This window comes from Pleurodeles waltl, chromosome 2_2 (assembly GCF_031143425.1).
Source record: "Pleurodeles waltl isolate 20211129_DDA chromosome 2_2, aPleWal1.hap1.20221129, whole genome shotgun sequence".
In the NCBI taxonomy this organism is placed as follows: domain Eukaryota; kingdom Metazoa; phylum Chordata; class Amphibia; order Caudata; family Salamandridae; genus Pleurodeles; species Pleurodeles waltl.
Window position 1 is genome coordinate 943,340,423 of NC_090439.1, and position 26,642 is coordinate 943,367,064.

At 42.8% G+C, this 26,642-nt stretch overlaps 1 protein-coding gene across 1 annotated transcript in view; it reads right to left on the bottom strand.

Moving 5' to 3' along the window:
• CSMD3 (CUB and Sushi multiple domains 3) overlaps positions 1-26,642 on the bottom strand; it is a 2,682,374-nt gene that overhangs the window by 120,290 nt on the left and 2,535,442 nt on the right. The window contains exons 61-62 of the mRNA XM_069220640.1: positions 4,806-4,979; positions 3,793-3,866 (exon numbers count right to left, since the gene is read on the bottom strand). Coding sequence (XP_069076741.1) covers positions 3,793-3,866; positions 4,806-4,979 — 248 coding nt within the window. The remainder of the gene's footprint in view (positions 1-3,792; positions 3,867-4,805; positions 4,980-26,642) is intronic.

Genomic DNA, 26,642 nt, shown 5'->3' on the forward strand with positions numbered 1-26,642 from the left:
TACGATGAGAAGGAATTAAAATGTATTAATGACTTTGGATAGTGAAGAGACAAAGCTTCAGCCAAAATGTGTTTAAACCAAGAATAAAGGTTACTGTCAAATACTCTTTCAGTGAATATTTCAAATATCTTGCAAGCTCCTATGATCAGGTCTGAATTTAAAGAGTTCCCTAGTGCCCCTCAATGGAAATGTTTATTTCGGTACAAGGCATCTTTATGGCTACTAACACTCTCTAGAACTAAATAGTTCTATTCACTTTCAGGCAGGACAAGGGACAGATAAAAGACAGAATTTTCTCTCCCATCAGCTCCCTCAACAAAAAGACAGCCTCAGAAGCGTCACTACTCCACTATAAACTTGTTAGAGATGTCAGGATGGCATATATTTGTATCTAGAATAAGCATTATTTTGATCATATTACATGTCTTTTCAGTCAAAGCATTCCAATGAAAACCTTTCACCCGTTTTCTACCTTTAGAGGGGAGTAAATCACTTGTCAGACCTAAAAAATCCTCAATGAATTGGTGCCAGAAAGTGTCAAAACCATTGACATGAGTTTCTTGAACACTGATAGAAGATGATCATTCAAGGTTTAAAATATGCTTTCTTTGGGTCTCTAGACAGACCAGATGCATTCAGTCTAAATCCAAAGTACATAATCACCTCTTTCTAGAATTCACATTATCCATGTTCACAGGATAAGGGATGTTGCTGGAGCTTGCATAATACTAGTGTCACATGTTGTTGATGTACAAAAACATAATACCATTTAACAAGTCAGTAGGAAATGAGTTAAGAGATCAGAAATAATGGAATCCATTAAGCAAGGTAAAATATTTGAAGCATTGCCCATCCTAAATGGAATGACACAATATTTGAAATTACTAAATCACATGTGAAAACTCATTTTCAAATTATCACCCTTTTTTATATGTACCTCACAAAATTAGTTTAATAAATGTTTGTGCTCCTTGTACTGATTTCAGAATGTCCTTTATAAAAGGTAAGGGATACCAATCGACAGTTGTAGTTCACCTTATCCCGCTAGAGTAATTGTGATCCTTGTACTGATTCCAGAATGTCCTTAATAAAATGTGAACAATACCAACCACTAACTGAATTTCACCTTATAACTCTATAGCCTATAGAATAGAGGGTCTACAATTTCTTATTCTGAACAAAAAAAAAACAAAGATTCCCACCTGGAGAAGATGAAGGTACAATCAATCAATTTTGAACATTTCCCCCAGTAAGTAGGCATTAAGACAAACGCATCTCTTCAACGGGTGACCAATGAGCTCCAGAAGCATAATAATGATGAGGACAAAATTGTGATCATAGTGATATTGCTCTGGTAGCCACATAATGTACAGACTGAGTCTCTTTAAACAAGGAATTCCAAAAATCACAGCATAATTATTTAAGGCTATTCTGTCAAAAGAAAGTACTTCTGAATAGTCTATATGAGAGACCTGTAATTGTAATGAACACTCTCTTACTGGTCAATAGTAAAACATCAACTGTTTAGACTATTTTCAGTCATCATTTTTGCCCTCTTTGGAATATTGATTTTTTGGGTCCAATCATGGTTAATGAAAGTTCAACAAGATCTGCTATCTTAAAGCACTGTAACATAATAAGAGATTTAAATGGCTGTTGAAATTACCCGTAGACGTTCAAATATAAAAAAAAAATACATGGAGTAGCTCTCTTCTCTCCAGGATTTTTGTGTTTACTTAATTCCTTTTGGGGATGTACCTAACAGGTACAGACCATGTACCCAGAATCAACTCAATATAGACACAGTCCCGTCTTTAACCAAGGGTCCTTTTTCTTCACTTTTAACTGAACTCTTGGTGTTGCTTTCTGCATAGGAGCTTCTTGGGAAGAGCAATAAACATGACTTTCTGATATAGGAATAGACAGTTACAGAAACTAAAAATTCTCTTAACTCAACAGAATGCAAAGAATAATGTCGAACACTTGAAGAGACATTGGGCCTCATTATGAGTTTGGGCGGCGGCGGAGGCCGCCTGTGAAACTCTTCCCGCCATCAGGCCTGAAACCTACGGCCCTGTTAAGGATTCACTGCAGGGCCGGCAGGCAAAAACAGAGTTTCCACCCGCCGGCCCTGTGGTGAACAGGGCCTTAACATTGCAGCGGACTCCTAATGGAGCCCATTGCAATGTGGCAGTCCGGCGGGTGCAGCAGCACCCGTCGCGCATTCCAATGCCCGTAATTCAGGCAGTAGAATGCGCGATGGGGCTGTGCATCAGGCCCCTGAACTGCCCATGCCAAGTGCATGGGCAGTGCACAGGCCCCCAGGGGCCCCCGAGTCCCCCATTCCACCAGCCTTTCAATGGCGATGGGGACTGCTTGCAGCACTTCCCTGGCAGATTACAACCACCAAAACTGCCAGGCTGCAGGCTGGCAGCAGCCTGGCGGTGTCGGCGGTAGGACCGTGGTGGCTCTGCCACAGTCATAATATTGCGGTCGGACCGCCACTTTGGCGACGGTCCGACCGCGACTGTGACCCTGGAGGTCTAGTGACCGCCAGGGTCATAATGAGGCCCTATGTCATGTCATGTGAGGTAGTAGACCTTAAAGCTAAGGTCTGTGTTAAGAATTGTCAAAACATAGTTACTATAGTTCTTGAGCTATATCCTGAGAGGGTTCCATAACCTGGATAGCTCAATAGGGTTTTAAGCATTGGCTTCTGTTAAGGACTGGATGTAGTGAAAGTTTTTCAGCTTACTTTGTGAATGCTGTGGAAGCCATCAATGATCACATGGAGATTATACTGTTGAAAATCAACCCATCGAAGTCAAGCTTTCGTTTGATGGGTTTTTACCCACTGGAGGGAAGTGCTCTTTCTGGCCTGTACTTTGGGTCCATATTCTTTCCTTACGACCCAGGTGTCTACTGGTAAGTATTTTGAAATTATGTCTTAATCATTGTTGATAGTTATTCTATAGTTATTTTAAGTCATTCATGCTTTCCTACCATGTTTTTAAAAAATGTGGCTGCATGCCTTCTTATCTTCCCTACACCTAGATTGACAATCTTGAGCCATTAGCTCCATCTTTCCTACACTTAGAGTGACAGATGTGTGGCATTAGTACCAGCTATACTAAGTCACTTTTTAGGGTTTTACAAGTCCATCCATTTGACAGACACCACTGATGGCAAAATGCATCAATGTGGATATTTTTGGGTCCAAGTGTACGTGTGAAGTACAATCAGCTCTTCAAATCATTTTGCTTGTTTCCTATTACAAAAAACAGTATTCAAGTTCATGTGTCTCACTCAAGAGGTCATTGAAAATCATGTCCTATGTATTACTAAGTGAGCTCCCGTGATGGTGCTGAACAACAGGGGATTCTCATATTAAAATCGTCTAAAACTGTGTATGGCTAATGCCCAGCTAGCAAAGCGAATTCTCCTAAGTATGCATTTGGACTTTCATTGACACTTTGTTGTCCGGAATAACCTCCACATTGGGTTTAAACCCGGTAACCAGAAGCCAAACCTTAGCATCAGTGCCTTCTACTAAATAAATTCATTTACCACCTGACACTTGCACACAGTTTACACATAGAACAAATGGATACATATGGAAATATTAAGCTAAAGCAGAAAACATCGTAGGCATGGGAACTTTAATCTTCGAATTAGCAGTTTGAAATAATTTTAAACCCGCCTTCGCTGCTTCAAAACCCTATATAGCTCTCCATTAAGCAACATTGTGGAAAACTAACGACTCCATTAGAAAATTGCATTTCTTTGTTTTACCTGATACCCAAATGTATTGTTTTGCAAGCCATGACGTGGGACAGATGGACTTTCACAGGTCGTACGAGTCGGTTCTAAAACAAAATAAAAACATTGAATTAATATTTTTTTTTTAAATTAGGAAGAAACTGTAGCTAATAGAAAATAATTATGAAAAGTGTTACATTGGAAAGAACATAAGTTCTGTCTTCACTAGCAATGACCTTCTAGCACAATGATGTAATCATTATATTGTGGAAATGTTGATAACATGTTTGATTATATGACCAATAACAATACAAGTACATAAATAGAATAATATGGAAAAAATACTGAAATGAAGTCTAGAAATTACGAAAACTAAAAAAAACGAATAAAGAAGTACAAGTCAATGGCAAACAGAATGAATGTTTTGAGGGAGAAAAGAAGAAACTGACAATGGAAAGCAGGAGATAGAGGTGAAAGGAAGAAGGGAAGATTGTGTAAAGAAGGAATGAAAAATGAGAGAACAAGAATGAGCGAAGTGGTGGATGGGAAAGAGAAGAAGAGGCGGGGGCTGAGGAAAGATGCTATGGAAAGATAGAGGACGTCGGGGAGCTAGTATAAATAGAGAAAGGGGGCGAATGTATGGGAGATGTGTTGAACATAATTAAAAGGCAGAAAAGACGGGAGGAAGTAAGCGAATGGAATAAGGAGGAGATAATTGAATGTATGATTTGTTAGTAACATATTTTCACACACCATATAAGCTCTGGCTAATACCATTTCCACTTTGGCTGGAATAGTTAGTGAAACAGATTCCTGGACCAACTGTCAGAGACTGGCTGACAGAACAACGGCCACCATCTTTTCCCCAGACACTGGGCAGATTGTGTATGTAATCTGCCAGCTTTGAATTGTGAACAGGCTTATGATTTTACATTGGCAGCGCATGCAGAACATTTACTGTGTGCCAACAAACAAATATGCCTGCAGAATTTTCTCAAATAGTTGGAACAACTTTCGTTTTGTCAGAATGTTTTTGTTCCCATTACCTATGCAGCGTGGCGACGATCCGCTCCATGTGCCATCTGCTTGGCATAGCCGAGTGCTTGAGCCCACCAAGGTAAAGGGGGAACTGCAGCTGAAGGACACCTCGGACTGGTAGATGAAGCTCCTGCCTTCTCGTTTACCTTGCCCAGGTATTCCAGGGTCTCCACAAAACTTTGCTGCAGAAGTAAACAACATGTTCAAACATGCAGCTGCTGGGGGCATTGCGATTACTCCAACAGCCAACTCACTAGCTTGATTAAACCTACTCTCCTTACCAAGTTGTGTGTTGTATTTAATTAGAATTTTATGTTTGTAATACTATTAAAGTTATATAGATACCACCTCGCCGTACAAGGACACATACAAGCATGCAAAGTGCTGTTTGAAAAAAAAGAAATGACTAGATAGTGTTTTTTCTGATTAGTGGAACATTCGCTAACTCTAAGATTCCATACAATCTGTTAACACACAATGAGAGCACGTAGATTACAAAGGATTAATGTTTTTGTGAAATACTGTTAAGGTCATTGAAATTAAAGTTGTACTTTTTTATTTACAAAAAAGAGTACATAATTAAAAAAAAGAAAATGTGGGGTGCATGTGTGGCCAGATCACGTACAAGTTGGTTACTCCATCTGCCAAGAACTTTGAAAAGAAACTGGAGCACCCCTTCAGAATTGTAAAACCTATACTGACTGAGACCTATATGGAGCACAATTCTGAGTTGTGGAAATTATTGTCCATTTCCTCAAGGCCTGGACTAAACATGATGTCCTGCTGAAGCTTTGAGTGTCTGGCCTGCTGTGCTCCTGACCTTGCATACGTGGAAGCGGCTAGTAAGCCCAAGGACTGTGGAAGCTTGACCACAGACTACCAAGAGCCCTTACCGACCCCCCTCAGAGACAAGAAGAGCCAAACACAGTGAACTTTCATCTGCAAAGTAGGTACTCAGAGTGCTACATCTGCATGGTGAGCTAACTTCCTCACTGTGCAAACATTTTCACTGATCCTCATAGTGTTTACACAGAAAACCAGAAACAAAAATATCATGGGACAAAATATTGTGCCGAGAATAACGAGGACAAAAATATTGCGACTGTAAGTTTCAATAGGTAAGCAAAGGTTTGCTATATATACCTCCACATATAGGCACCTTGACAATATACATATATATCTTCAAGGTAGGTAGATGTGGAGTTAAGAATAGCAGATCTCTACTTATCTATTTGCACTTACCTTTTTCGATATTTTTGTCCTCGCTATTTTGCCACAATATGTTGTCACCACACAATATGTTTTTTTTCAATATTCTGTTGGTGATCCGATCGTCCTTGTTGCAATACCCCAAACACCCTTTGCCAGTAGTCTTCAGATGGTGTGGAGTGGGCATTGGCGTATCAGTAAATTTAGTGGCCTGGAGGCCAGATGAAGAGTGTAAGGCCCATATTTATACTTTTTAAGTACAGCATTTGCGTCATTTTTTGACGCAAAAGCGGAGCACACTTACAAAATACAATTGTATTTTGTAACTGTGCGCCGCTTTGCGTCAAAAAGTGGTGCACATGCAGCACTAAAAAAGTATGAATATGGGCCTAAGAGTCATACGTGGACATCCCTTGACCATTCCATGCTGTGCAGAGGTCCAACATCTGATTTATCAGTAGGTTAACAAGGCCCTGATATCTCGATATGTGCAATATTCATAGAATGTGCATTTGTGCCTGTGGCCTCACCCTCTGATTAGCCCTATGAGTCGGACCATTGTGTGCCTTTCTTCAGTACTGAGCTCTACCCCGCCTAGAGGTGGAGATGTTTACAGAGTACTTCTAGGAACAGCAGGTAAAAAGATATCTGTTTATCTAGGATCCCACAAATTATAACAGTGAACTGGGAAACAAAGCTGGTTTCACTGTATAACTGTAAACTGAAAACTATCAGACAATTGATTTTTTGTGAAACAATCTTGTTCCCCCACATGTTGCACCATAAATATGATCTGCTTGTTGTAATTTTCATAGTAACTGCGATCAACTAGTGATCGTGAACTCTGTTTCAGTAGTTACAACAGTTGGGAGGTTCGTGATCCTCTGGTGCTAAAGACATTATGAATATTACAGCATTTGTAATCTGTTAATGATCAAAAATATTACAATTTGTATCTATTCCGGATGCCCAGTGTTACATCTGCATTTAAACTGTGTTGTTTCAATACACAATTCAAATTGTGTGAAGTACATTGTTTAGCTTCTGTCTTTTCAGTACATATTTGAATATTTATGTCGATGTTTTACTGTACCATTATTTTAAATTTAAAAAAAACATGCAGGTTGGACATTCCATCTTTTAGGCCTTGAATGCTTGACCAGCTGCATCAGAAAGCCAATGAGGCCTGCAAGGCTAAATTTCCACCGCAAACCGATTCCCCTTCATCCGAGTCCTTATCAAAGGCTCACATTGCATCTTGAGATATTCTCGCGTTGTCTCTGCGACAGGAGGGGTTTGGGTGAAAGCATGACAGCAAGTCTTGTGGAGACCAGTAAAGGGGCTGAAGTACAGTGGCAGAGGCTGGCACTACCTAATATCAGGCAACAGTGGCTGCCTTGAAATTCTCCTTCTCTCTAGGGTAGTTGCCGGCTGCAGCCTCCTCTTCAAGCCTCAACAGTCAAATATTGGCATTCAATAAAAGATGTGCTTCTGTTGATTAAGCAAAAAAATTCCACCAGAGGTTTCCATTTGCGATGTTTGTGCTAGCAAACCCAAATTAATAACTCCGAGTTCAGCACTATCCTGAGGGGAGAAAAGGCAATAAACAAACTATCAGCCACCGAGGTGCAACCTTAACCCAGTTGAACCTGTAACACCATTTAAAATAAGCAAATGAATGGGCCTTGGGAAGTAGAATGTAAGAAACGAGGAGCAGGTACTATGACCTGATGCAAACACGTCTGCGCCTAAATGCTATTAAAAACTTCCGTACATTGATGGAACTGGAAATGGAATGTAAATCAATAAAGACAGACAAAAAGGCTGGTGCATAGATCATAGAGGAGGAGTTTGGGAAATGTGTAAAACGGGCAAGAAATTGCCTGTCTCCGCGGTAAGAGCTTGCCTTGTTCAGGTAAGGCCTGTGACAAGGAATGAAGACGAGGTGAAAATAAAACCACAAAATTGACATTTCCATTATTAGGAGAGTCTGTGTAATAATAATACTATTTACTGGTGACCTGTTTTTACTTTTCTGTACGCAAAAAAAAAAAATCCAGACCTTATGAAAGTCAGTATAGAAACCATTTAAACGTCTTTGTAAGGTGGCTAAATTAGCACATTTACAGAAAAGCTGTGAAGGCTCTTTATTGAAATAGCTCAACTTTGGTCCTGCATTGATAGTTATTTAGAGTGATAGATTCTAGCTACAGAGTGGCAAAACAAGATTTTGGAAGAAAGTAATGTAGAAAATCCCTATTGCCTGTGGCCTGCCAGTACAAATCTCAACTTCGTATTCCTCATTAGTGCTCGTTTTATTTCAACATTGGGGGTCCACCTTTCGACCTTGTCAATGTGTGGTCAGGGTTGAAGGCCGCGATGCCACTCCGGGGCATACATTTCTAGAAGGAGGCTTGCAGCACACAACCTGCTTCCTACGCATTGGCTCCCTGCCCTCATTTCCTATTTCCCGTTGTGTTTTTCCCGTGCCAGCAGTCATGGTTACTTATGTTTTTTTAAAAGGCGAGCGTCCACCAACATGTTATTCTGCCTCTGCGGCTTCTTCCATTGCCAATGGCTGCAGTATTGAGGCTGAGTTCTGGACCCCGTTTCTTTTTTATTTGGAGGGACTGTTTTCGCCCACATCCCACCTCTTGTCCAAGGTTTGGCGCAGCCACCAGTCTCTACCTTTTCACCAGTCTCTGCCTTTTTGCCAGCTTCTAGCTTTTGGCTCTCTGTTTGGCAGTACCTGTAATTCTGGTGAAGGATGTTTTTTCCAAAGCACATGAGAAGCCAATGAAAGAAATATAAATAGGGCGTCAGCCCGTTGCCATCTATGCCCAAGAAGAAACGACATGAAAGTATTATGCGGTATACTTTTAGCTGTGGTACTTGATCGTTGCAGGACATCTGTGTTTAGCTTTGAGAGAGAGGTCTAAGAAGCCCATCCTTTAAACTGAGCATGCATTCCGAGTCATTGAGCACTCGGGAAGGGAATCTGGGCGGCTTCTAGTTTGCCACTTTAATACTGGCATACAGGGTAAAGCTTCCCAGCGATAGACTGCATTTTGATTGTTCTACTAGTGCATTAAGCAAGCGGGCAGTGCAGCGCTGCAACCACAGTCTGTCCTCGCGCGGTCTCTCACTCGCATTCCAAAGCACAGTTTAATCTGAGTTGCTTCCGTGCACTCTTGTTGACTTTGCTTTCCTAGTGCTTTATCAGGAAAGCTCCCGCCGTATCGCCGGCTTTGTTTGTCACGACTGAAGCACAGGTTGCTACACATGACGTCCTTGTGCCACAGAAGAGAGGAGAGCTTCCACCTACACAATGCGCATCTCTGTTCACCACCTTGTACACCTCTCAGAAGTCACACGCTTGAAAATCTTTTTTCAGCCAGCCTTCGGTCACACTTTCAACTCTCTCCCCCCACTCACTGAGGTTTCCAAGGAAACTGGCAACTATGGCAACAGTGCAGTCCTATTCCTTCAGAAGCTAAAAAGCAGCCCAAAGTACAATACTCCCTTAATCTCCATCAGGTTAAAGATCAAGCTTTCCGCTTTTTCCCAGGCAAAACACCACCAGCACAATTCTAGTTCTCTCCATTCACAGTACTTTTGTTAACGTTTTAGCTAACAATTGTACGCACATAAATGTCAACTTACTAAACTATATAGAAGTATCACTAGGAAAAAACAAATATGTGCATTAAATATAAACTTCTATTGCGGTAGGTAATCAAAAATAAATTCAATGAAAATTGATAATCATGTATTTTTCACACCTAGTCCCTGTTCTAGCGTGAACATTGAATCCTGCAGACTAACGTAGCACAATTTGTATATCATGAGGGAGCCAAAATACGAGCAGAAAGCCTAACAATTTGAAAATACTCCCAGTTTTGCTAATAGTAAAAGAGGGCATACATTCAAAGCTACCACGTGGGAAACTCAGCTTGCAAATAAAGGAAGCAAACACACTCTGTCTAACGTGTGTTTCATGTTATTACTCTGAAATGTAAGGCAGCTGAGCTGCTTCCAAAGTAGGACCCTTCGATATATAATCCTACTGCAGGCCTGCAGCACTTTTCACCAGGGCTGCACCCCCCACCCCAACACCCCCACCCACCCCGCCAGCAGCAACCGCTGCAAACACATTCACAAGTAAAGGATAATAAACCATTTTTATTATCCTTTCCTTGTGAAAGGGGCGGGGCCTTGTTGGATGACCCGGATGAGGGGAGTGCACTGTGCACTCCCCTCAGAGCGCATGTGTGTTTGGCCGGCCGTCTTGGGCCGGCCAAACACACATGCCCAATAGGCTGTCTCCAGCCTGGCAACTGTGTTGTTGGGCTGGAGAGAGCCTGCACAGACTCCCAGTCTGCCAAGGGTGCTCCCAGCCAATCCTGATGCTGCACTGAGCAGCGTCAGGATTAGCGCAGGGCAGGCTGGGAGCCTGTGACTGGAGCCTGCAGGAGAAGAGCAGCGTGATGGTGGTGGCACGGCACGGCACAGGAAGGTGAGTGTATTTTTTTAAAACATTTTATTAATTCCACTCAAGTCCCTCCCTGCGCCATCCCGCCTCCTTTATAACCCATGAGCCGGAACTGATTTTCACAAAATCATATATAGAAGATCAGGATTACTAAATCAGTCATTTAAGAACTGAGATGCCTGTTTCACTTTTTTTTTTTTTTTAAACATTTACCATTGTATTCTGCTGGACAGGGTATAATTGTAACACACATAAATCTTCAATTTAGCACATTAGCATTCCTCCTATATTGTGGTTGTCTACTACCAGTTCAGAGGATGTAAGGATGGTCATGTATGCAAGGTCATCTGGAACACTAAGATCATGCAAGCTATTGGTTCACTTTTTAATGTTGGCAACACAGTGGGCAGCAAGCTGATTCCCTCTCTTTTAGAAATATATACTAAGCAATGTGTTCCTACTGGCTGTTATGGTATTGGAGTTTGGGGTTTTAGAGACTGTCATGTTACAAGTAGAGGTATCGCTTTTGAAGGTGCCTCCTCTCACTTCTCCAATCAGCCCCTCACTATTTTTGTCATAAGGAAGTGGCTTAGCCTTATCTTGAAGAGTTTGTTTATGTTGGGACTTCTTCTGTTGTGGCTTTCTGTATGGAGGAACCTGAGGGCCTCTTTTAATCATAACTAACATAACATAATCAACAAATGTGTTAGTTGTGATCAGGGTTTGAGTATTCCCTGGCTGGCATACGTGAAACAAAGCTTGGAGTATCTAGAACAATCTATTCTATTTGACAATCCTATGTTAATAAATAAAAATGATGAGCACTCTGTGAAGTGCTTGTTCATGGATAAATGCCGTGCCAAAAGGGAAAATATGAAAATGAACAAACCACTGGTCAGAAATTATATTATTTTAAGAACTAATCCATGCACTGAACTATATTTATTGTGTGTGCGCAATAACTGGGAGAGAACAATATTGCTGAGATTTAGAGCAGGAAGCATTTGCCATAAACTATGTTTCCCATGAGGATATTTCAGGAAACTGGAAGGCAGATTTTTACAATTACTTTCTAGTATTGATGTAAGTTTTAGACTGGGTTGTTTTCTTAAATCAGCTGTATTTCATTGCAAGAGTGTCGCTTTTTAGAATGGGAGATATCTGGATTTTTATGATTATTACTGTAGTGTTGGACCTGGCCCTTTTACAGGGTCATTCCCCAGACTTTTTGTCTTTTTCCTCCTTGTTTTTCTGACGTTTGTTGGCTGGCGTTATGACTCTGAGCACTTTTTCACCACTAATCAGTGCTAAAGTGCATGTGCTCTCCCTTGTAAAATTGGTATGATTGGCTTACACCTAATTGGCATATTTAATGTACCTATAAGTCCCTTGTAAAGGGGTATCCATATACCCAGGGCATGTAAATTAAATGCTACTAGTGGGCCTGCAGCGCTGCTTGTGCCACCCACTGAAGTAGCCTTTCAAACCTATCTCAGGTCTGCTAGCGCAGGGCCTGTGTGTGCAGTTTTCTGCCACAGGGACCTGATGTATAAATTTACTTGCCAGGCCCAGAACTCTCCTTTTACTAAATGTAAGTCTCCCTTAAGGTATGCCCTAACTAGCCCTATGGGCAGGGTGCTATGTATGTAGAAGGCAGAACATGACCCAGGTTGCATGGCCTGTCCTGGTAGTGATAAAAAGCCTAACTTGGTGTCTGACTGCTGTGAGTGCTGCCTTCTCATAGGATTGCATTGGAAATGCCCTGCCTTCTGTGTAAGGGGTATTGTCTGATTTATGAGGGGTAGCGTAGGCATGTTTGGTATGGTTGTAACAGTGGTAAGAAATGCTGCTTACTGGTGAAGGTGTATTTTTTTTATTGCTATTACAGAAATGCCACTTCTAGAAAGTGAGCATTTCTCTGTGCTTATGACTCTGGTGTTTTGCAGCTTGACTCCAATCCATGTCTGGGCAGACTGACAGTTGGGGCTTTGTGCATACTTTTCAGACATCCTGTACACAGGGAGGGTGGAGGTGTCACAGAGGTGCATCTACATATTGTATGGTCTTCCAGGGGCTGAGAGAAGGGAGAGGTGGGACACACCTGCATTTGTAAAGGCTGTGCCCTGGCCTCGCACAATAGGGTTGTTTACCCCCCACTGATGTTTGGAGCCTGTGCTGGAGGAAAGGAGTGGCACTCCCAGAACCAGTTGTAACTGGTTGAAACCCCCTCTCCTCCCCATTGTAAAAGACACTGTAAACTGAGTATAAGTGCAGGGGAATTTTCCCCACAATTTAGACATTTTTGGGACTCCAGAAAGCTTACTTGAGACTGAACACAGGACGCTGCTGAATAGACTCACCAGGACGACCTTGGACTGTTGCTGCTGTGTTGACCTGTGACCTGCCTGGTCGCTAGGAGGAACTGCCATCACCTGCACCCCTTGTGCTGACCTTTTGTTGAGCATGCCAGCCCTGTGGTCCCCCACTTGCTTGTCTCCAGGAGCAGGGTGCTGTGGCCCCTGACCCCTGTTCTTTCTACAAGCCAGAGGAGTGCTGCAATTTTCCCCTTAAGTGCCTTCTAGCGCTTGTAGGGGGACAAAAGGTGCGTCATATGAGCGCAGTGTGGTGAGGAGATCACCTCTGCAGCCCGGGCATAGCGCATTGAAGCGCACTGTCTGTGGGGCCCCAGAGTGCCCTGTAGGCGCTTTTCCGAAGACTTCACTGCCGTGATACGGGCTCCTAAATCACGATGCAACCCGGCTTTTGTGGATTACACTGCGCTGGAGTCGCGCTGTCCTCGATGCCCCCAGGGCACCACAAATCGAAGGAATAGGAGCGAGCGCACTCCTATCGTGCCCCTGGGGCGTGCTTGCTCCCAGGAGCGCCCCCGGGGCACAAGCAGGCACCCCCCAGACCGGCAACTGTTGAACTCCTGAGCCGGTTGAGGGGACAGAAGCCTCATCAGAGGATCCACCGCCCCACCGGGCCCTGCGTATCATTTGGGGCCCTGTTGCCCCCCCCCACTCTCGAGGAAAGGCAGGTCGAGGCCCAGGGGGAGGCCCCCCCAGAGGGCACAGGCCAACACCTGAGTGGGAAAAGTGGGCAGGGTGGAAGCCTCATCAGAGGCTCCCTGCACCATCGAGTAACTTATTTTGGGCATTTTTGATGGCCCCAACCCTGGTGGTAGGGCCAGTGGAGCCTGGGGGGCCCCCAGCGATGGCGGGCCCCTGGAGGGGTCCATTAGGTGCATCGGAGAGGGTGCTGGCCACCCCTCTCCCCCAGGAGCCAAACGTGGCCCCCATGGAGCACACAGGAGCGCCGGGGGCTCCGTCTTTTTCTCCAGAACCAGGTACTTTTGGGGGACACCGGGAGGGTGGTATGCTCCAGGCTTATTCTTCTAAGGCGATATGTATATTTGCTACATGTTCCTGTTATGGGCATGACATGCTGATGTATGTTTTTCATGACTTGCCATATGTGCTCTAATGTTCCTTTTATGGAGATTTATGATGTGTTCATGACAAGTACATGTAATTCTTTATTGTGATTCCTGACTACTGCTTATGTTGCACAATCCTGAGTACTTACGGGTTCTAGTGTGACAACTGCTTATTCTTGCGGAGTATTAGTAACTTGTGTAACATTCTGACAACTGCTAGGTATTGGCAGGGTATTACTGACGTGTAATGTTTGATCTAATTATGTTTTGTGCAATACAGTTTATTTTTACATTGCTCAGTGTTGTGCTTACTTTGTGGTGTACATATTGCATCACACGTTTTATGTGTGTTGTGCTAACACATTACACATTGCCTCTGGGTTAGGCCTGACTGCTCATGCCAAGCTACCCAGGGGGTGAGCTGGAGTTATCTTGGACGTGTAACTCCCTTGCCCTGACTAGAGTGGGTGGGTTCTGCCTGGCTTAGGTGCATACCCTAGCCAATCAGAAACCCAATTTCTAACATGTAGGAATTATTATGCATTTCTGCATAGATTATACGTGTTATGTTATCTTTTATGATTGTTTCAGACATTTGAATAAAGAAATGAATCAGTCAATCAGTCAATGCCATCTGTTAGTGTGACTGAAAGGGTTGTGAAATGGCAGGAGGTCTGCATGGCCATTTTTGTTACCTCAATGACTAAAGGAAACAAGGTTTCTTAGGAGTTTTGACTTGCAATTGGAAAAATGCTTGCCAGTCAGGCTTTAAGAGGCAGCGTTCTTTGATTTTCCAAGATAGGGAGTGAGCACAGTGACCAATGAGATTTGGTTTTATGTGAGAAGCTTTAGTCCCTGTCATGGAAGAACAGTTTGTGTCCCTGCCATGGAAGAACAGTTTGTGTGTGGTTCAGGATTTGTTCTGAGGATAACTTGCATGATTTGACTTTCTCATTGCAAAGATGATTTTCTGTACCTAAGCCTCGTCCAAGACTGTTTTTTTTGGCTTCTCCCAATGTTAAGTAGATTCCTGGTCAAAGAGCTAGACTCAGAGAAAACACATTTCTGCTTCATGAGCCAATGATGTGCTGTGGCCCCTCTAAGAATGAGATGGTCAGAATGGAGATTGGAATTCAAGCATCTCTGAGGAGAAGATTTCCCTTTTACTTAAAACACAGATGACTGATTGACGATTACTGTGTACCAAACACAGAGGATCCTGCCTATTTGTAGGTTTCAATTAAGGGAACACATTTCCTTCAGTGTTAACACAACATAGGGTGCAGTTTGAGGGTGAGATGCATAACCTTGAAAATGGCTACTGCCTGTCCTCAGCAGAGAGTTGAGGAAATTCGATTTTTAATACGATCGTATCGACCCGCCATTTTGTGGCCCGCCGCCATTTTATGTTGCCTTCACTCAGGCAGCACAGCGAACGAAGTCCATTCTGCCTTTTCTGCTTATTCTGCAACATGGTGTTCAAAACAGCCTTCTGCCTCTATCTTTACAAGGCTGGTATTAAGGTCTGACCGAGTACACTAATCCCTGTCTGGTTTTCTAATCCTTGTTTCAACTATCTGTAGGCTCACACTATTCTCCGCCGATCTTATCTTATCATCTGGCCTTCGCTGTCCTTTGCTAGTATTCTCTCATTTCACAACTGTCCTCCAAACGCACACAAACTTATCACACCACATGCAACTTCGTTGTGGATCGGTTAATGAATTAGTTCAAGGGAGGGGTGACAAACACAGCTGGAGGGGAGGCAACCTTAAGTCACTTGATACTTTGTTTTCCAATTCTTTCTATTGGTGCTGTCTTGTTTTCCGACATTTCTATTGGCTCTGTTCTATCTTTACATTATTCTTACTGGCTCCTTTCTATGTGTTCTGGGAGTGTATGTAGTTAATAAATGGTTTTTATACGGTATATAAGATTGTGCGCCACAAAGTAAAGTGGCAGTCTCCTGAGAACATACCTTGTGTACTTCTTGGACAACTGTACTAGCTGCAGCTAATAAAATCTGATCTTTTACGCCTGACAGAGTGTCCCGTGTCTCTGTTAGTTGAGGCAGGTGAATCCAAGGAGATTTTAGGCGTACCCTGCGCCGCCAGGCCCATAAGGTTCTGGTTCTTCAACTGGCGCCCAACGTGGGGCGGCTTCAGCGGTACCGGTTCTGCCTGAAGGTCGTGAGGAACCCCGCAAGAAAATTCTGGAGGAATCGCGAGCCACGTCAAGCGACCCCTGTATGTCGAAGTGGTCCGAAGGTCTTTTTCAGCGCGGTTACTCCTTCCTGACGGCTACTGACGACTGCTGCCCTGACTGCCGCCCTGCCTTGGCCCTTTCTTTGATGATGTATGGTAAAGCGAGACGATAGACGGGCCTCTGTTGGTGTAAGAAGACATCCTTAGTTAAGTATTTGGTGGGTCGCGCCCACAAATTTTGGTCTTTGTCTTGTCCTTAGGTCCTTAGATTTGGCCATTGCAGTGGCCAAAGCCGAGGGGTAAGTGCATTTGTGCTGTGTAAACTGAAAGTTTTACCCCCTTGATGTTTGTGAACAGCCAGTAAAAATCGTGAGATGTCTGGTCTGACTAAGTTTGGAAAACTTTGTTGCTTTGGTTGTAATAGGGACTCCCAGCTTGAGGACTCCTGTCCGATTCCTTCGGTTGGAACTCCCACATATGAGCTCTATTCTAAACATGGTGTTGGTCCTATTGCCTTTAATAAGACATGGACCCGATATACAAAGAAAGATGGTGTTTTAAAATGGCCAGAAAATGGTAGTTTCGAAACTGATGTGCTAGATAATTTAGAAGCAACGTTATTTAAAAGAAAAGCCCGGCCGGCAATGTTTGACTCTTTTCGCCTTTGGCGTAAGGAAGCCAAACAGAGAGAAATTAAACAAGCGAAACGAGATAGGAAAACACAGGGAATGACGATTATACAGGCTGCTCAGCAATTTAAAGATGATGAAATAGATAATGCAATGGAAATTTCAGACAGACAGCATCGAATGGCAATAGATAAATGCTATCCGACGTTGCCTGTCTCTTCCCTTGATAAGAGAAAAGATTTTGAGGAAGATTCCTTAATGTCCCACTTATTGAAATTGCCTCCGCCCTATGTACAAGGTGCTAATGCACCCCCGATGTTACAGCCTGTTCAGCCGCCAGTTGTGCTTCCGCCTGCTCCAGCTTTTCCACATTTGCCTCCTCAAGTATTGCCTATGCCAGCTTTGCCTTTAACTCCTTTGCCTTCTGCTCCTTTGGCAATTCCTAATGCTCCTTTAGTTAATTCACCTAATACCTTGTCCCCTATCCTTATGTCAAATTCTCCATCTATGCGTAAGCGATTTGCAGATACTGTCTCTGGTCTCTTATCACCTTTCTTTGAAGCTTTAAACGTGTCTCCAGCTTTTTCTCGAAGACAGTCTCGTAGTCAATTCCCAGACTCCGAAGAGCGAGAAAAATTGGACTCACTTGCTTGTAGATGGATCAAGAAGGGTCCCCAATATAGTACGTCTGATATTATGTCCACCTTTCTGCAATGGAATGCACCTACGCAGAGATATGTTTTTAAAGTTATGTGCGATACTCTCGCTAAAGAATGGGAGGATATGAATTTGGGTTCGGTCCCACAGGATCTGTTAGATGTTCAGGCTGACTTTGACAAAGGACTTACTGTGGGTCCTAAGGTTGAAAACGCTGTCAGAACACTTATTTCTTTCAGATCCCTATTGTTCTCACATACTTTTCCTGATTCTGATCCTTCAGTTAGGACAGCACTGAAAAACTATCCCATGAGAGAGGTTTCTCCAATATGGAAGGAAGAAGTTGCAGCAGCAGGTGCTAATCCAGCTATTCCTGCGCATTTTCAGCGCATATGGATACATGTCCCCTGGAAAAGGTCTGAAGTTTTAGCACTTAAACAGTCACTACCAGATCCACGCAAAAATCCTGCTGGTTACTATAAAGAGTTGTCGCAAACAGTTGATGCATGTACTATGAATCTAGCAGATATTGACATGTTGATGGGAAATGTAGTTCCACAGACAATATGGGCTAAAATTCGTAGAGAGGATCACGCTCAAGAATTAGGCGGCGATTGGAACGCTATTATTGCCGCAGATAGAGGTCAAGTAGGTGGTGCAAAGCCCGACGCTTTGATCTCAGAACTCCCTGGTAGGATTATTACATTAATGAAAACAATGATGCCTGCTTTGAGAGTTAATTGGGATAAGCTAGCAGCATGTAAACAAAAGAAAGATGAAAGTGTTTCCGATTTCTTTACCCGATTCGAGGAGACATTCATTGATCACAGTGGTCAAGATATGGCTACAGAAGGGGGACAGCGATTATTTGTGGATAAGTTCGTATATAACTTGCTTCCTGAACTATCACACAAGCTAAAAGACTCCGAGAGTTCATGGGCAGTTTCTTCTTCCGCCCAGATATTGGCTACTGCACAATATAATGAAAATAGAGACAAAGAAGAAAGGGAAAAACAAGAGAAAAAGACGAAAGAATTAAAAACTAAAGTTCTCTTGCAACAGGCTTATCCTCCTCGTTATGTTCAGCCTCAGTTTCAACAGCCTCCGCAGTTTCAGAGGTTGTATCAAAAGCCTGAACCATTCATTCCAAGACCTTTGCTAGGTCCCAATCAATGTGCTTATTGTAGGGAGCAAGGTCATTTTAAGAACAGTTGTCCGGCATTGTTGCAGCGTAATGGAGCAACATCTGCTTCACGAGGTCGTGGTGGTTCTCAGTCAGCAAATAGAGGTAGAGGTCGAGGTGTGTTAACCCAAGAGCAGCGTTCTTTTGTTCCTCCAAATTCCGGAAATTACTTTGACCAGCAAAATGTTAGGTCTACACAGTATTACAGTGAGGATCAGTATATTGAAGGAGGGAATGAAAGTCTTCATTTTGAATAGGACAGCCATGGACAAAGTAAGGGGGTTACGTCAATTCCAGTGGATCAGAATGGACCTTATGTTAATGTCACTACAATGGGTGTTTCAGAGCCATTTCTTTTAGATACTGGTGCCATGAGAAGCTCTATCATTCATTCTAAACTCCCTGGCGCACCTTTGTCTGGCTTAACGAATGTATCTGTAGGATTTTCTGGCGCCCCTGTTCGCAATCCAGTTTCTTGCCCTTTGCCTGTTTCAATAGGCCCTTATGATTTAGAAGCTCCGCTTCTTCTGACGAATGGTTGTGGTGAAAATCTGTTGGGTTTAGATCTATTAAAAAGAATGCATGCTACAATATATTGTTCACCTTCTGGTGTATACCTCACTCTAGGACAGAAAATGACTAGTCCAATGTACTTATCAAAAGATCAATTCCCACCTGAATTGCTTTCTCTTCCCGAAACGCTTTGGGCTACGGGTCCGAATGACGTTGGTTGTCTTGAGATCCCACCTTATGTTGTTACTCTTAAGCCCAATGCTGAAATGCCACGTATTCCGCAATACAGAATCTCTACTGAAGGTGAGAAAGCACTTCTGGAAATTGTCCATGATTTGATTCAGAAGGGTGTGGTTGAGGAAACGAGAGGAAATACATGTAACAGTCCTGTTCTTCCGGTTCTTAAACGCACTGATCCTTCTCAGCCTCCTGTTTATCGTTTTGTAATTGATCTTCGGGAGGTAAACAAGATTGTCGTACCGCAGTTTCCTGTAGTCCCAGATATCACTGCTCTGTTGACGATGATACCTTCTACAGCGACTTGGTTTTCAGTTATTGATCTAAAGAATGCTTTCTTTAGTATTCCCATCGCCGAAGAGAGTAGAGATATTTTTGGTTTTTCCCTCGGAGGCCGAAGCTTCCGGTTTAAACGCGCACCTCAAGGTTATTGTGAAAGTCCCTCTATTTACAGTCAAGCTCTAAAATGTCATCTTGATGACTTTTCCTTACCGTCCGGTGCCGCTCTCATTCAGTACATGGATGACTTATTAGTTGCCGCTGATTCAGAGGTTATTTGCAAAAACGTGACCGTTGCACTGTTGCGTCATTTGTTTGATCTGAATCACAAGGTTTCTCCTTCTAAATTACAATATGTCTGTCGCGAGGTGACTTATTTGGGTCATCTCTTGTCAAAGGAGGGACGACGATTGACCCCCGAACGAATTCAGGCAATTGCACAAATGTCAGTGCCATCCACACAAAGAGAGGTACGTGCCTTTTTGGGCATTACTTCTTATTGTAGACAGTGGATTCCGAGTTTCTCTTTATTGGCTAAACCGCTGTTGGCGCTAACTTTAAAAGATACGCCTCAGCCTCTTCCGTGGACTGACGAGTGTCAGAAGAGTTTTACTGATTTGCGTATTGCTTTGTGTTCTGCTCCTGTATTGGGTACTCCTGATTACAGTAAGCCCTTTACGCTCTATGTCCACGAAAGAGAGGGTTGTGCATTGTCAGTCTTAACGCAGCGTTTTGGAGATCAACAGCGACCATGCGCATACTTCTCAGCTACGTTAGATCCAGTAGCTAAAGCATTGCCTAGTTGTCTTAAGGCGACAGCGGCAGCAGCAATTTCTATTCGACAGTCTGCTGGAGTAGTGCTAGATAATACTCTCATTGTTATGGTGCCACATGCAGTGGATACTTTACTAAATAGGACAAAAACGCAGCATCTTACGAGTGCTCGGTTGTCCGGATATGAGCTGACGCTTTTGGCTAGTCACATACACATCAAACGATGTAATACCCTGAATCCAGCTACTTTGTTGCCTCTTCCAGAAGGGAGAGATGTCTCTGAACAGCATGATTGTTTTCTCCGTACTGAAGAAGAGACTAAGGGTAGAATTGACCTAAAAGACACGCCATTAGTGAATCCAGATGGAACACTATGGGTAGATGGTTCTTGTTTCAAGCTCCCGAATGGAGATACAGTTTCAGCCTACGCTATTACTACTTTGCATACGATTGTGGAGACAGCACGCATTAGACATAATTCAGCTCAGGCAGCTGAATTGATAGCCTTAACTAGAGCGTGTGTGTTATCCAAAGGAAAAAGAGTAAACGTGTACACTGATAGCCAATACGCTTTTGGTGTAGCGTTTAACTTTGGGCGCTTATGGAAGGAAAGAGGATTCTTTACTTCCCATGGTACTAAGATACAACATGGTCCATTAGTGACTGAACTTCTTGAGTCACTTACAATGCCTACTCAGATAGCGATCGTGAAGTGTAGTGCACACAAAAAGATTGTGGACGATGTTGGTCGAGGAAATGCATTTGCAGATGAGGTAGCGAAAAAGACAGCCAGAGACAACACAAGTCGAATGTATGTTGCAGGTCCCGCAAACTGCGTAAGAGAAAAGGGAATGTGTGAAGATACAGTAGAGAGTGTGAAATCAATTCAAGGAGAGGCTACGGAGAATGAGTTGAGAAAGTGGAAGGAAAGTACAGGAATGTTAGATGAGATGGGATGTTGGGTTGAATTATCAGAACATCAACGTTGGCTGTTACCAGATGCTTATGTACTACCTGTAGTTACTATGGCACATGGTCCAGCTCACCTAAGTGCAAAAGGAATATGTAAACTTCTGGCTCCAGTGTGGCAAAATGAGGGGATCCCAAAGTGTGCAAATAATGTAGTAAAACATTGTATTGTTTGCTTGATGTACAATCCGGGAAAGGGAACCCCAACTCCAGCAGGTCATTTTGCTCCGCCAACATATCCATTTGAGGTGCTGCAGATCGATTATATTCACATGGAACGATGCAACAACCTCAAATATGTTCTGGTGGTAGTATGTGCTTTTTCTAGATGGGTAGAAGCCTACCCTCTGAAGGACAATACTGCTTTATCAACTGCCAAAATACTTTTGAAAGAATTCTTCCCTAGGTTTGGTTTGCCGCGCATTGTCTGGAGTGACAATGGGAGCGAATTTGTGGGTCAAGTCATGCAAAAAGTTTGTGCAGGTCTTGGCATAAAACAGAAGTTCCACGCGGCGAATCACCCACAGTCGGCTGGTTTAGTAGAATGCTACAATGGAACCTTGAAGCTTAAAATTGCTAAGGTGCAAGCTAGCACAGGACTTAATTGGCCTGATGCTTTACCATTGGCTCTTCTGTCCACCAGAACAGCAGTACACTCTCGTTTGGGGCTTAGCCCTTACGAAGTGATATTTGGTCGCCCAGCTAATGTATGGGGAGTTCCTCGCCCTAAGAAATACTCAGACTTGCCATACCCGATGTTGATTGACTACTTGCATGACCTTACAACTAAATTGCGTGTTCTTCATCAACAGGTTCAGAGTGCTCTACCAGAGGCTTCCACAGACCCAGGTCATTCCATCCGACCAGGTGACTGGGTCTGCACGAAAAATTTCCAACGACAGAGAAATTTGGAGCCCAGATGGAGAGAGCCACGCCTGGTTCTTTTGACCACAAGAACAGCAGTTAAAGTCGAAGGAAAGAAAAACTGGGTGCATGCCGTGCACTGCAAGAAAGTGCCTTTGCCCTTGCCTTTCGATCAGTGGGTCCGTAGAGGCATCAGTGACTCTGAAAGTGAGAAAGTTCCGCAATTTGTACCATTCAGTGATGCGCGTCTAATTGGAACACTTTCTGAGAAAGAGGACGACGACATCCTCCAAGAAGCAATACCATCGCATCGTCGCTTGAACACGACAAATCCAGGAACATTGTTTCAAAACCAGACTGCCTCTGGACAGGAACGGTATAATTTGAGACCAAGACCAAAGAACTTGTAAATTTCTCTCCTATGTAGTACTCTATCCCGGTTGCAGGGTCACGGTAGGAGTCTTAGTTACGACCTGAGTAAGTGGCAATAGGCCTGCAGGACCTCACAGTGTCATAGGACGGTAGATAATCGTGACTACAGTGATTGAGGAAGATTGCCGTGAGCATCCACTTAGAAAGATGGAGGCTACATTAGATAAAAGAGAAAGTAAAAATGTAAAGAATAATTGTAAAGAAATATATAGTCATTGTAGTATTGCTCTATGCGTCATTATATTGTCGTGTATTCTTTTGGCATCTGTAAACTGGATCATTATTACTCTGCAGCAAAAAGTTGTCTCTTCTCCTACCTCTACATCTTCTTCTACTATCTCTCCGCACCTATTTCACACTCTTCCCCAGCATGAACTCATCAGAAGAACTGAATACTTTAACAATTCCTTCGTCCAGTTGTTACATCAACATCAGTTAGTGATCAATACAACTGACTGTTGGGTGTGTGGACTCATACCACATACGGTAGAAAAAGGAATGCCATATTTAGTTCTTCCATTCTCCTATGAAGGTTCCGCTTGGGCTTATTTTGTCATTTTCAATAATGCATATCAAAGTAAAATTAAACAACCTGTCAGTTCACATAGTGTTGGTTCAGATTTCAGTCATAGTTTATTGATAAAAGGAATGGTAGCTATGGCTAAAATCATGGAAAAAAGTGAAGCTTCCATAGATGAAAGAAAAGCATATACCAATTGGAACATAACTAATTACATTTCCAGCCTCAATGATAAGATTGAGCAAGGAGAATCTCCTCCGATACGGGTCATACCCCAACAAGGAAATTTCTGTCTGCAAATAAATGGTAGAACTCCAAACACCGGACAAAGAGAAAGTTTATGTTCCCATACATATGTTTATTCAGCCCTGAATTCACTGCCGTTAGTACCATCTCAAGGTACATACTTCGTTTGCCACGATAGGGCTTATACATGGTTGCCAGCTGATTTCTCTGGTACTTGTTATATAGCCTTTCTTCTTCCCCCTATATACACCGCTCCTGCGAACCATCATAAAAATAGATATGGCAGAGGGATTGTGGATTCGAAAGACACAGCAGGACAAGAGGGAGGAGATTTCCTCAAAGGATTTCTTCCCTTCTGGGGTCCAATGGCCAACAGCAGAAATATAAGGCAATTGGTTCGTGTCGTAGAAACCACCATAGACATCACTGTAGGAGCTTTAAGTAACATTACAGCTGAACTACAGGCTGATCGTCTTATGACCTTGCAGAACCGTGTTGCCTTAGACTTTGTTCTTGCGGACCGTGGTGGAGTATGCAAATTGATCGGATCAAGTTGCTGTATTTTCATACCTAATGACGCTCCGACAGTATACCAAGCTATCTCTAAGTTACACATAATCTCCGAGTCGATTCATCAGGACGAAGGAGATTGGTCCTTTTCAGAGTGGTTTTGGGGAATACTGTCCAAATGGGGTTGGAAGGTATTGACATTCTTTGGAGTAATTTTAGCTTTTATATTCTCTTGTTGTCTTTGTATGCACTGCGGTCCTGCCATCTGCAACCTATGTGCTACTGCATGTATTCCCAAACCCAAGTCACAAAGAGCAGAGAATATCAAAATGATGGTACAGCAACAGCTTGATGACCTCATGGCCATAGACATCGACTCAGATTAACATGAGTTTGTGTATCTTGCCTGAGTTCTGGCAAAAGGAGGGTCTGAGGAAATTCGATTTTTAATACGATCGTATCGACCCGCCATTTTGTGGCCCGCCGCCATTTTATGTTGCCTTCACTCAGGCAGCACAGCGAACGAAGTCCATTCTGCCTTTTCTGCTTATTCTGCAACATGGTGTTCAAAACAGCCTTCTGCCTCTATCTTTACAAGGCTGGTATTAAGGTCTGACCGAGTACACTAATCCCTGTCTGGTTTTCTAATCCTTGTTTCAACTATCTGTAGGCTCACACTATTCTCCGCCGATCTTATCTTATCGTCTGGCCTTCGCTGTCCTTTGCTAGTATTCTCTCATTTCACAACTGTCCTCCAAACGCACACAAACTTATCACACCACATGCAACTTCGTTGTGGATCGGTTAATGAATTAGTTCAAGGGAGGGGTGACAAACACAGCTGGAGGGGAGGCAACCTTAAGTCACTTGATACTTTGTTTTCCAATTCCTTCTATTGGTGCTGTCTTGTTTTCCGACATTTCTATTGGCTCTGTTCTATCTTTACATTATTCTTACTGGCTCCTTTCTATGTGTTCTGGGAGTGTATGTAGTTAATAAATGGTTTTTATACGGTATATAAGATTGTGCGCCACAAAGTAAAGTGGCAGTCTCCTGAGAACATACCTTGTGTACTTCTTGGACAACTGTACTAGCTGCAGCTAATAAAATCTGATCTTTTACGCCTGACAGAGTGTCCCGTGTCTCTGTTAGTTGAGGCAGGTGAATCCAAGGAGATTTTAGGCGTACCCTGCGCCGCCAGGCCCATAAGGTTCTGGTTCTTCAGAGTACACATCCCATGCATTCCGACATCTTGTCCACAGAGAATAAGCTGTCAGAAATGGGCAACTTTCATTTTGTGAATGGTGATTAGCTGCCCTTGTTACTGCTCCATGCTTAGCGACCCGCAGGAGCATGACCTTGCGAGTACCAAGGACAGGTAGCAGCCCTGGTAGCAATGTTTGCATTGCTATTTATAATGGTAGTTGTAGATTTCAGGGTACATTTGTGCTTGCTTACTTTGCACATTTGTGTGAATGCGATCCAAAGGCTTCAAAAGTGCATCGTTGACAAACTAATACATAACAGAGACATTATTAAAACCAATTTGTATTTGAAATAACTATAACGTTTTTAGATTTTCTTCATTAAAATTGTTGGTCTTACGTCTTAGGTCCATATGGAGGAAATAGCATGTAGCAGACCAAGCCATTCTATGGAGTCCTTGCGAAAGAAGAGAGTTTCTCTCAATCAGGACTCAAGTGTTCATAATATGCACTGATCTTTTGAACTCAAATTGGAATATGCTTGTGTAAATTGCACTATTTGCATTACAAAAATGTTATCATATATTTTACTGGTTGGTGAGGTAGGTTGGGATGTCAAATGTGCGAGACTCACAGTCCAAGTTCATAACAAGATTTGTACAGCCATTAATCATTTCAAGATCCATAAAAAGAAGATTGATTGTGGATACGAGAGGAAAATAGTAGAACAAATACTTGAATAAATAAGATAATTGTTAAACAACTGCACCCTTTACCCATAGATGTGTACGTTAACATGTGCACAACAAAAATGCAACAAAGAACCTTGTCAGGAGCCGGGGGATGATTCATTGTGACATCTCAACAATGGTGTGCATCAGGCCTCAGCCTGCTCCTTGGCCTACATTTAACAATGTGCTGGACCAGATTCCAACAGTGAACATCAGTTTAAGTAGCTGAATGGAAAAGTATTAAATTCAAAGAACACTGAAAGGCCTATTATCAAAACTTTCCAGAATTTAGCAGTATTTTGTCTTCCTCCAAAAATATGAAACAGCTGAACTGCTGCTTAACCTGAGTGGAACATGAGTTCCCATAGGACTGGCCTCTGTGGGGCAGCACTAGGAACCTAGACCACTCTGAACATAATGAACAATTCCCCTAGGCCCACTGAAGTGTAAAACCGTATTGCAATCATTCATGAGTCAGGGATATGCTGTCAACAACCAAGGCTCTACCACCAATCTGCCACTTTTTAGTTCGATATGGAAATAAATAATTTGCAAATCTTTGAATGTACATCTCAGCTAATTTAAATATTTCTCATGGATCTTTTTGTCATTTGTGTACTTGTGTTTACTTTTTTTTACTAACAATGCAGGCCGAATGTGTATACAGTTCATTTAGATATTGAACATCTTGAATGTATTCTATCTTTGGCTGCTCCCACACCCCTCAAAACCTCATTGCTGAAATTCATCTG